This window comes from Myxocyprinus asiaticus, chromosome 6, assembly GCF_019703515.2.
Source record: "Myxocyprinus asiaticus isolate MX2 ecotype Aquarium Trade chromosome 6, UBuf_Myxa_2, whole genome shotgun sequence".
Lineage (NCBI taxonomy): Eukaryota > Metazoa > Chordata > Actinopteri > Cypriniformes > Catostomidae > Myxocyprinus > Myxocyprinus asiaticus.
Window position 1 is genome coordinate 12,596,345 of NC_059349.1, and position 12,233 is coordinate 12,608,577.

Sequence of the window (12,233 nt, forward strand, 5' to 3'; positions counted from 1 at the left end):
GTGTTATGGATCTTAACCCCATTGAGCTTTTGTGGGATCAGATAGTGTGGGGTGAAATGTCACCTGAGTATCTGGACAAACTGACAGCTAGAATGCCAAGGATCATTGTTGCACGTGGAGGATTTTTTTTGATTTTTTTTTTTTTTTTTTTAAATTGTAATAGTGGTTTTTCACGTTATTAATGTCCTGACTACACATTGTGATTAGATGAATGCCACTTTGGTGAATAAAAGTACCAATTTCTTTCCATAAGAACAAAATCAGTACATTATTCCAAACTATTGGCAACCAGTGTACCTCATTTAGTTTCTACTGATAAAGCAGAGGTGTTAAAATTTGTGAAACTGTTTCCGTCTTTGTTCAGCGATATTCCTGGACAGAGGTCAGTTATTGAGTACGACCAGTGGTGGGCCGTGCATTTAAAGTCTAGGCCTTCAGTGTGATTCATGCCATTAAGAAAACACAGTTTCACAATGAATAAGACACCCTGTGCCTTTGGGCATCATACATTATGTCGCAGCTAACTAGTAATACCAATTGACCTTTTAAAAACACGTCCACGCATGAAGCCAGAACTTGAAACGATACCGAATGCTCAGGCAAGCCTTATTTTAACTGCAGCATGACTGTTTTGTGAAATGAACGTCTCTCGAACAGACATTCAAAAATATTAATTTTTCATATGAATCTACCAAGGAGGTCTATAATACCTGGAAAAATCTCTCTAATAATATTTGCGATTTAAATGTTGCTTGCAATAAATTTCACTTTGTCAGGGAACACGGTTATGCTGCGTTCCATTCAAGTTGGATGTGGGATATTCCTACTTGATATCTCCGACCATAAATGCATTCCATTCCCCGATATTCGGAACCTCAATTCTTCCTTTAGCTTAGCAGAGGTTTGACTCTCATTAGAGATGTCTCCTAGAAACCCAACTGATAAACAATGCTGCAGCGCTAGCATTTGTGCTTCAGGTGTACGATTATCAAAAGAGATTATAATGTTTTATACACCTGTTTCTGCAGGCGTTTGTTAAACAAGCTTTAATATCATATAATGTGGAAACGAACTCATTTATCGATATTACTTAATAAAGTAAATGTTCATCACTTTGTATATCTCTCTGAGTGTCGACATGTTTGTGTGACATCATGCTCCTGCATCTCGGTGAAATTGTAGTTGAGAATTTCTGCACGAGCCTACAAGATGTAATTCTGAATTCAAGATGCATTCCATAGTAGGAAGTTGTAAAATCCGACTTTCCGAGTTGAATGGAACTCAGCACTACTTTTCAAAACTTGATCCGACACTGAATGCTCAAGCAGCCTAATTTACACTTAGAAAACTCCTGATGTTGCTACAACAATGCAAAAAGCACTTACCAATTTACGTGAAGTGAAAATCAGTCCTCCTTTCTTGTTAAATTAAGCAATCACACGGTCATGCAGAACATCTCGTGTTTTTAAATCCATAAGGATCTCTTTCTTAATGGCGATAGCGGCAGTGATGACAGCCGACTCGTCAGCAAGATCTCGCACTCTTCGCTTTCAAATTACATCACTTGAAGCATGATTGCGTCACTCAAGGCCAGCTAGAAGGCCTCGACCAGGACATATCCTAAAGACCACACTCACCAAGAACAAATAAATGATAGATAACAACATTGCTGAGCCCAGCTCCAGTCCATGGAGTTCACCATGTCTGCTGGTTGGTAAACCAGATGGTACGCACTGTTTCTGTTCGGATTATCAAGTAAATGCAGTTACAAAAACTGACTGTTATTCTTTACTGTGAATGGATGACTGTGTCGACAGGGTGGGCTCTGCAATGTTTGTTTCCAAACTCGGCTTATTGAAGGGATTCTGGCAGGTTCCACTGACTGCTTGGGCCAAAAGATTTTAGCCTTTGTGACCCGTGACGCTTTTCTGCATTACAGCGTATTTGCTTTTGGAATGAAAAATGCACCTAGTACTTTTCAGGGTCTTGTGAACACCATTCTAGCTGGAGTTTTTGGATGTGAAGCATAGTGTTGTACAGTTCCTCATGGTCAGAGCATTTATCTTTGCTTTATGAAGTATTTCGGTGCTTAGCTGATGCTAAACTCACTGTTAACCTAGCCAAATATAAATTCGGCAAGGCAAAATTGGTTTATTTGGGAAAAATCGTAAGGAGAGGACAGTTTCGTCCTATCGCTGCAAAAGTTGAAACAATCTGTTAATTTCCATTTCCTACAGATCGTAAACAATTACACCGCTTCTTAGGAATGGTAGGTTATTACCGTACTCTTTGTACGAATTTTGCGATAGTGATCTTTCCTCTCACTGACCTTCTGAGCCCCAAAACAGCGTTTCGCTGGACGGAGACATGCCAGATGTGCTCCTATATTGTAATGGTTGTGCTGCCCTCTAGTTGCCTGCACGCATTTTCCTTTTTTTCCCTTGTGTTTGTGACTAATAAACAGATATGTCTCACCTGTGTACCTGTCTCGGCTACAAAAGGAGAAGAACGGGTGAGAACAGGGGGAGTCAGAGTGTGACCAAGTCCACTGTCATGCGCAGACAAAGGAGGATGCAAGCCGTTTGTTTTTCCTGTTTTCATTTGGGCTTGTTTTTTCCCCTCCCTGCTCCTTGGGTTTGACCTCTGTTTTGTAACAAATAATATAAAAACCCCTTTTATTTTGCGAGCCTTTGCGTTGACTCCCCTTTGCATTTTGGCCGTGGCTGTAACAACAAGAGTCACCACTGACTTTTTTCTGCTTTACTGCCTAAAACTAACAAACATCACTGGATTATATCACACCTGCTGCTGATATTAAACACAAAGATTAAAGCATCAGACAGCAGCAAGTACAGATACTGAAGGGAAGAGAATGATTATATACGACCTGCTGCTGCCAATGAATCAATATGATAAATGATTAAACACAAACTGCAGTGAATTATCAAACAGCTGCATACGGATACTGAAGGGACTACACATGATACGCATGAAACCAGCAAGTCTTAGAATTTGTTTGTGCTGCTATGGTTTCATTCGCTGTACTGTAAGTGTGTAAAGTGTTAACTTGTTAATTTTCTTATAATAGTGAATGGTTTAAAAGTTTAAATAATGTCACCCTTTGAAATTTGATCTAAGTGTTTTGCAGCAGCTCATTACTCACTTCTCTAGAGCCATTGATATTCACTTCCTCATTACTGACTAGAATATCATCTACAAAATGTTTTATTGTTATTATTGGTAACAGCAATTCAAAGATTCAGTGGGGTACAATTGTGATTTCTCTCCTAAATTTATTTGATTTCTCATCACAAAATGGATTCTGATTAAATAGTCTCACTTTCACCTGTCACACTTTGGACTGTGGAGTAATGGAAAAAGGTCATGTGGTCTGATGAGTCCAGATTTACCCTATTCAAAAGCGATGGGCGCGTCAGGGTAAGAAGGGAAGCGCATGAAGCGATGCACCCGTCATGCATAGTGCCCACTGTACAAGCCTCTGGAGGCAGTGTTATGATCTGGGGTTGCTTCAATTGGTCAGGTCTAGGCTCAGCAATGTTATGTGGCAATAAAATGAAGTCAGCTGACTACCTGAATGTACTGAATGACCAGGTTATCCCATCAATGGATTTTTTCTTCCCTGATGGCACTTGCATTTTCAAGGACGACAATGCCATGATTCCTCTGGCTCAAATTGAGAAAGAGTGGTTCAGGCATGAGGAATCAATTGGCCACCACAGAATCCTGACCTTAACCCCATTGAAAGTCTTTGGGATGTGCTGGAGAAGACTTTACGGAGTGGTTTGACTCTCCCATCATCAAAACAAGATCTTGGCCAAAAATGAATGCAACTCTAGATGGAAATAATTATGACATTGCATAAGATTGTCCAAACAATGCCATGATGAATGTGCACTGTAATCAAAGCTAAAGGCGGTCCAATTAAATATTAGTGTATGCAACTTTTTTTGTTTTTTGGTTTTTGGCCAGGCAGTGTACATTTACATGGTTGTTCAACTGCGGTCAAATTAAGCAGAAGCTCAACTGAAAGAGCATTACACTTACCATGTAAAGGACTAGGACTGTCAACAGAGTTTAGAAACTAAATTTGAATTTTAAAGACATAATTTCAGAAAAATCTACAAGACATCTGATTTTTTTTTAATCAACTTTGTCTCCAACATCCACAAGGGGGCACAACAAATCAATATGAACCTATCAGCACCATTGTAGTGATTGATTATCGCAAAGAACACTCTTAACAAATGTGTGTAAAATGATAATGGCAAAAGATTTAGCCAGTTCATATTCTCAAATACTAAGTAAAACAAGAAAAGAAACGCTACAATAGATGGTTCTATGTTGACTTGAAGCGTTTGTTTCAGAACCTGGCATGTTTTCTCCCTTGGTTCGGTTTGTTTAGGCATATATTAACACGGCAATCGCACTCGGATCCGCGCTAAAACAATCGGTCCAAACGAACTCTGGAGCGGTTCGCTTGTGGTGAGAATGTAAACTGACCCAACGGCCAATGAACCAAACAATATCCCTATAAAAACCATGAACATAACTGAGGGATCTTTGGAGAAGACATCTGTAGATCCACACTTCTCTGTAATTCATCATCAAAACATGGATATAGCCTATTGTCAACTATATTAGATATAACTGCACGTTTAAAATAGGAGCTGTTTTATAATTCCTGAGGTAATTTTAGTACGATCGTTTCTCTCTTTTTGATAGCGGTAGAACACGGGTAGGACGGCGTTAGCAACTTTTTGACAAATAAAAAATATTTTTATGCTGCTGTTTGTGTGTGTATGTGCGAGAGAGGGAGAGAGAGAGATCTGTGAGAACAGGCACGTTTCAATGGGCAAATAATGTAAAAGCAACTAGTGATGGATAAAAATAATCATGACGGAAACTTTATAACTCATATCCATCCGAGTGATGGATAATTTGTATTTGGAGCACAACCTCTAACTGGCAACGCTTGAAAATTCTCTAAAATATGTAATGGTTGACACATTTTTTACAGGCATATAATTTTAACCGTTATATCAATGGATGAGCTTAATCCTGGAACAGCGAACAAACATAGTGACCAATAAGGGGACAGCTTGCTCACATGTGACTTTTATTGACATAGTTTTGGTTCGTTTTGAAATGTGGCCTTGTGAAAGCGAACCGAAACAAGTAGAAAATGCAACATTGTAATAATTAAGTCCCTGTTTCGGAACAAAACAGTCTACAGGTCTGAAAATGCACTTAGTGTTGCACAGTAGCCTGTACCGTTGCCATAGCACAATCACGGACTCTCGCTTCATAATACCAGCAGTACCACAGTGTTTTGTATGTATGCTTATGCAGCGAAACACAACAGCCAAAGACCTCCACCTCTGGTGGTCGAACATGTCTGTTTTTGCTATGTAAAAAAAATTCACTGTACCAATTAAAAAGTAAATTCAACCTTTAAAATGTGTCTCGAGACACCCGTGTTCTGTTTTATTGGTTGTACTGTGTCTGTTTTAGCCCAAGAGTGGAAGTCGTCATCAGTGCTTGGCACACATGAAAAATGTGCATTCTTAGCTTAAATTCGTAGAATATTCGAATTTCACATTTTAATTTGACAGCCTTACAAACGACCGGGGTATGAAGCAAGTGAGTCGACACGTGAAGTGAGCCGAAAGTGTCATAGAGGCACCACAAAATGGCGCTTTTCATGAATAACAAAATAGGGTTTGTTTTTTTATTTCATATTTGCCTTATGAAAATATCGGTTAGGTTTAAGTTTTAGGAAGGTACGTTTTGTTGATGTAAAACTCAATAGAGCTAAAAACCTAATTTGGGAGAACATTTAACTTGCTTTTAGCACCACACAGTGTCAGAATCAGAATCACTTTTATTCTCCAGTACTTGTGAGGTACTCGAATTCACCTTGATCCCACTGACATCTGCCCCTGGCTGAAAAAACCTCTCCTAATTTTCATTTGTCCAAAATTAAAGCATAATTACTGTGCAGTCCAGCAGCGCCCTCTAGGATAGGCTTTTAACCCCTCTGTTGGCGTTAATGCTATAATCAAACTCTAACAGGCTTGTTTATCATCCGCACATCAGGAACAAAATTATTTAGATTTTAGTTACAGTATTTCATGTTCGAATCCAAGAAAAACGCGCTTTGCACAATAAACTAAGGAACTGGAGCGTTTGGTTGCATTTATTACATTATTTTACTGACTTTATTACTGACATCCCAGGATGGAATGGCTTGCTAGTGAGATTTTAAGTGGAGCTGAACTGCCCACAGCTGGCATTAAATTCGCATGTGCCTAGTGCAGGTTTCAAACTTCCTGCTAAACAAGATTTACTCCGAGATAAACACAACTCGGTATCAGTTTGCTACGACACGACTTCGCAATGGGACTTCATCAGTTTTCGGACGTATAGCTTCATTAGCCTGATGAAGACGGTGGCCAGTGCGGGAATTAAAGCACAGACTTCGTCGAGTTTGAATGCGGATGTTCTCCTCGACGCATGTGAGTCTGATAAGGAACTGGAACCTCGGGATGTGCTCCGTTTAAAGCAGCCGCGCTTCTGCAGATTTCTGTGACTCGTCAGTGAAGAGGAGAGAATAATTTTGAGAGTTGAGCGGGTATATTTTCTATAAAGAATAAGTTTTTTCGGCAGAAAAAATACAAATAAAAATGGGGAGCACAGTGATGGACTCCAAGAAAAAGGACTGCACAAAGAAATCCTCAAAGAAAAAGAGATCTCTTCGACTAAACATGCCAGTGAGTTGCTTTTGGTTGTATATTTGGTAACTTTACTACGTACACGGATTTTGACAAGTGAGGCTGAATGTTGCGTAGGCGGCCTGGAACGCTTTTCATGCATTTACTGTCTTTGTAGTACAACCATGTACTTTCAGTATATCCGAGTTATTATATTAATGCAACTTTCTATGTTACATTTTTCAAACGTTACATTTGTTTGGAATGTTTCAATGTTACATCGCACCAGTTATTGCAACCTATTAAGCCAATATTTTTCACTGAAAAACTACAATTGTACAAAGTGTGAAAGTATCATTTAAAGTATGAAATTAGTTCTGCTAGAGTCATTCAGAGCTGTCAAAACATGAGGTGCGCACCCTTCCCCGCCCAGCGAACGCGTGTCGCAAACATGAACGCATGTCTTGAAGGTTTGGTTGAACAGGCCTAGTTTGCTTTGCGATCGAAAACAAACATTACATAGGCGTTTTGAGAGAAGGTTGATTTGGTCGAAATGTAGTCTACGCGTGTGTGTTTATAAATGGCTTGGCGCGCCATGCTGTTGCTTGAGTCAGGATGTTTACGGAAAGAAGAAATAAGGAAGTGAGTAAAACAGCTGTAAGAGAGCGAGTTCTGTTCAGCCGTGACTCATCATAGCGTTACATGCGCGATCAGACGCATCCAGAAAATGCAACCTTTGCTATGCATTCAGCATGGGTAATTTACCTTACAAAGGCACCGAGTCAGTATATTATTCCTTTATGGGATGCCATTCAAGGTCATCTACTTAAAACAAAGATAATGAAAACGCGTGACAGCCAACAGAGCGTCAGGGTTATTTGATATTATGACTTCTTTAGGGATATCAAGTAGTTTCACCATTGAGGCAATACAGCAATGGCTCATTGAATAGGGCAATACTGTAGCTCCTTTAATTCTTTATATATCCAGGTATTTTGCTCATTGCATTATTCTGTGGTACCCAAAACATTTGGATTTCAAATGGATGGCAACATTATCTCTTGCTCATAGCTGGTAGTCTCAATTTCTGACTCCCTACTGCTTTAAAGGAACGATTGACACAAAAATGAATTTTCTGTCATTGTTTACTCACCTGTGTGCTGTTTTTTCCCCAGTGAAACACAAAATGAGAACTTTTTAATAAACTTCATGCAGCTCTTTCCCATACATTTATTTATATGGCACATAAGACACCAACAAATGCTGACCAAGAAGACCAATCAAGCTCCAAAAAGTACAAAAACACCATAAAAATTTCCATAAAAGTTGTCCATATGACTTGTGTACTACACCTGTAGTAACACCTGTACCTGAACACCTGTACACCTACTTATTCATGTGATTATCTAATCAGCCAATCATGTGGCAGCAGTCAATACATAAAAGTATGCAGATACGGGTCAGGAGCTTCAGTTAATGTTCACATCAACCATCAGAATGGGGAAAAAAATTTGATTTCAGTGATTTGGACCGTGGCATGATTGTTGGTGCCAGATGGGCTGGTTTGAGTATTTCTGTGACTGCTGATCTCCTGAGATTTTCACGCACAACAATCTCTAGAATTTACTCCGAATCGTGCCAAAAAAAAACATCCAGTGAGCGGCAGCTCTGAGGATGGAAACCCCTTGTTCAGGAGAGAGGTCAACGGAGAATGGCCAGACTGGTTTGAGTTGACAGAAAGGCTACAGTAACTCAGATAACCGCTCTGTACAATTGTAGTGAGCAGAATAGCATCTCAGAATGGACCATTAGATTCTCCATTCTGCATAAGCTCTAATCAAATACTTTGTGTTGTAAAAACCAAAATGATCTGAGTTAACCTAATTTAACCACGTGCGACCCCGGGGCCTCATGCGAGGACTCGTTATTTTGTATTTGCTTTACGCAGCGCATATTTTAAATGAATAAAAGCTGACTGAAAACTGTTCATAAGTCTCTAGACTGTAATTTAAAGGGTTAAGTTTACAACAGCATGCTGTCGATTTCCTTGAAGTGCTCCTACAGACGCAGTGCCAACATAAGTGCCTCTGGTGAGAAATGTATTTACGTTTTTTAATTGAAACCTGTTTGGTTGTAAAGAGTAGAGTCTCTAGTTTTGTTTGATATGCCACTTTAAAAAATCAGTTCATTTTTTGCGTGTCAGCACACTGATAAACATGATGTCCACATACATGGACATTGGCACCATATTTCCTCAAAAGTAGAAAAAACATGTTAGTTGAAACATCAGAAACTTTTGTACTGTATAACAAGTATGGTGCTGCTAAGAGTTTACAGATCCCCAATGAGTCATTATGCTGATGACCCCTTAGTATTTGCTACATGAGAAAAGTGATACACACTGATTTTTCAGTAGTAATGTACACAACCTTTCTCTCTCTGGTGTCTCCGGCTCTTCCTTTATCCCTCTCCCGCTGATTTGGTGACTCGGTGCCGGCCGTGTACCCTCACTTGATTTCAAGCGTACTGGTTTAGTATTTTCAGTAGAGCTGCTTTCCCTTTTTTTTTTTTTGTGTGTGTAGAGAGACTTGTTGTTGGGCACTTTTGACTTGAAACTGTAAGCATTCTCTTAACAATGCCCTAGACTCCACCCCAACTGCAAACCAACACACACACACACACACACACACACACACACACACACACACACACACATTTTGGTGCGGCTATCCTTATGAGGACTCTCCATAGACATAATGAAATTATTATACCGTATGAACTATAGATTCTATCCCCTAACCCTAACCCTACCCCTAAACCTAACCCTCACAAAAAACTCTCTGCATTTTTACATTTTCAATAAAACATTGTTTAGTATGTTTTTTAAGCGAATTGACACTAGAAATGTCCTCATAAACCACATTTATAGCATAATACCCTTGTAATTACCAGTTTGTAACCTAAAAAAAAAGTCCTCGTAAACCACCCAAACCTGCACACACACACACACTCAGAACACCTTAGAAACTGCCTAGCAATGCCTTGACAACCACCCGAAACACAATATTGCGGCAGTTTAGAAACTGTAAAAATCCAGTTCATGTTTGAAAATGTATCCGTAAAGCATTTAATCATTTGGTACTATAGTGTGTAGTAATTCTAGCGCTCCATTGTGTTTGGTTATATAAACTTAGTCAGTGTAGCAGGACAATGTAAAAAGAAGCTGGGATTGGTTGATATAGTTTGTTTATAAATTCCTAACAGTTTTTATCTAGCCCTTATTAGAAACTATATTCACTGTTGTACTTTATAAACAGTCAGCAATACTTTACATTAGACTGCTGTTTGAATATGTTAGACAGGAGTAGCATGTATTGTAAGCTTATAATGAATTAGCTCTGAAAACCTTGGGCATATACATGCATCATTGTGTGCTCTAACTCAAAGTAGCTTTGGTAACTTATGTCACTTGTCAAGTCAGATGCGGACTGTCTGAGGTAATCAGAGGGTGTAGGTTCAAAATCTAAAACTAAAAACGAATTCAATCAAGGTTATTGCAGCCCAAATACTTAGCTTAATTACTGACTTAGAAACAATATTTTCTGTCTTTTTACTTTCTAAATGTGAATGATTGGTGCTTTGCATTATTATTTATGATTTGCATATATAGTTGTTTTTTTATACAGTGGTAAGAAAAAGAATGTGAACCCTTTGGAATTACCAGAATTTGTCATAAATTTGTCTTCAAGAATCTGGTTTGATCCTTATCTAAATTACAATAATGAACAGACACAGTCTGTTTTAACTAATAACATAGAAATTATTGTATTGTTCTTGTACATATTGAATACATCATTCAAACATTCACAGTGTAGGGTGGAAAAATTATGTGAACCCCTAGGCTAATGATGTCAACAAAAGTTAATTAGAGTCAGGAGTTGGCAAACCTGGCATCCAGTTAATGAAAAAAGATTGAAGGTGTGGGTTAGAGCTACTTTCACTTATAAAAAGCACCCAAACATTTTGAGTTTGCTATTCACGAGAAACATCTGCTTATGTGGACCATGCCTCGCAAAAAAGAGATCTCAGAAGACTTACAATCAAGAATTGTTGCTTTGCATAAAGCTGGAAAGGGTTACAAATGTATCTCGAAGAGCTTAGATATTTATCTGTCTACAGTTAGACAAATTGTCTATAAAAGGAGACGATTTAGTACTGTGGGTACTCTCCCTAGAAGTGGCCATCCAGCAAGATGACTCAAATGGCACACCGCAGAATGCTCAATGAGGTAAAAAAGAACCCTAGAGTGACATGAACCATTGGAACTGGTTAACATCTCTGTTCATATGTCTACTATATGGAAAACATTACAAAGGTGTGCCCGTGGCAGGACACCATGAAGCACATTATGTTTGTTTATACTTGTGACTTTGATGAAGATGAAATCACATTTTATGACCAATTAATGCAGAAAACCAGCTAATTCCAAAGGGTTCACATACTTTTTCTTGCCACTGTATATACAGAGCTCAGGGCAAAATGCCACTGAAATGCCCTAAATATTTCAATTGTATCTGTTTTTATTTTATTATTATTATTTATTTTTTATCTAACAATTTATAGATTCAGATTATAACAGATTAAACATTTTACACACTATGTCCTAATATTATATTCTCATTCTATTCTTGGCCTATATATTATGGGTTATGCATAAATAGAAGTTAATTTTTTTATTGTGACAGTCACTATTGTGTGAAATTATGAAATCTTGTGCATTATTTACAGCTACTTTTGTATTTGATGTTGTAACAGTCATACTTCTTCAGATTAAGGATTTATTTCAGTTAATTGATTCAATTTATGTATTTTACATAAATGGTTGACTCTTGTGTTTTGATATTGTTAGAAAAAAAATCCCCTTTAAAAAGGTTGAAAGTGCCCTTTGATTTAAAATAAAAATAAAAATGGTGTGAACAGCGTTTGAAAATCAAACCAAGCATATATTTTAGTGTTGTAACCCATCTTTGTGTATATTAACAACATTTTTGTAAATGCATTGGGTCACACTGTTTTTGTTACATTAATAACAATGTGTCTAATTGCAAATACAATTGAGTTTTTTTTTTAAATTTATTTATTTATTTATTTATTTTTGAGTTAAGTTACATTTGAGTACATTTGGTCTTTGTTCATTGAAATCCAGTCTTTTTAGAAAATTGAATGAATACTGAACTTGTGCCTAAAACATTTCTAAACTTAGACATGATCCCCCACAGTGATGTTTTTTCCTAAAACCAAAGGCCCAACCAAAAGGCAGCACTCTGCTTTGCTGGGTGTTTGATCCTGTTCCCAGTCTGTCTCCATTGAATAAGAGATTAGAGTCCAGTTTTTCTTTTCTTTATGTGTATTAGAAATGTCTGGCAGAGTACCATATGCTTAGCGAGTGTCTAACAAGCAAATCAAATCTTAAATAGCTGTTTAACCCGGTTTTTTGTACAT

General features: G+C 38.0%; 2 protein-coding genes across 3 annotated transcripts in view; one reads left to right on the forward strand and one right to left on the reverse strand.

Annotated features, from left to right (window-relative positions):
* Positions 1 to 12,233, reverse strand: part of bcl2b (BCL2 apoptosis regulator b) — a 215,793-nt gene that overhangs the window by 25,136 nt on the left and 178,424 nt on the right. The window lies entirely within an intron of this gene.
* The window catches only part of prkag2b (protein kinase, AMP-activated, gamma 2 non-catalytic subunit b), a 60,039-nt gene continuing 53,914 nt past the window's right edge, over positions 6,109 to 12,233 (forward strand). Inside the window, exon 1 of one of the 2 annotated variants that reach the window (XR_007897507.1) lies at positions 6,109 to 6,791. Coding sequence is in view for 1 of the 2 variants with exons in the window: in XM_051700842.1 (XP_051556802.1) it covers positions 6,705 to 6,791 (87 nt within the window). In the remaining variant the exon portion in view is untranslated. The remainder of the gene's footprint in view (positions 6,792 to 12,233) is intronic. The other variant, XM_051700842.1, reaches the window with a different exon arrangement.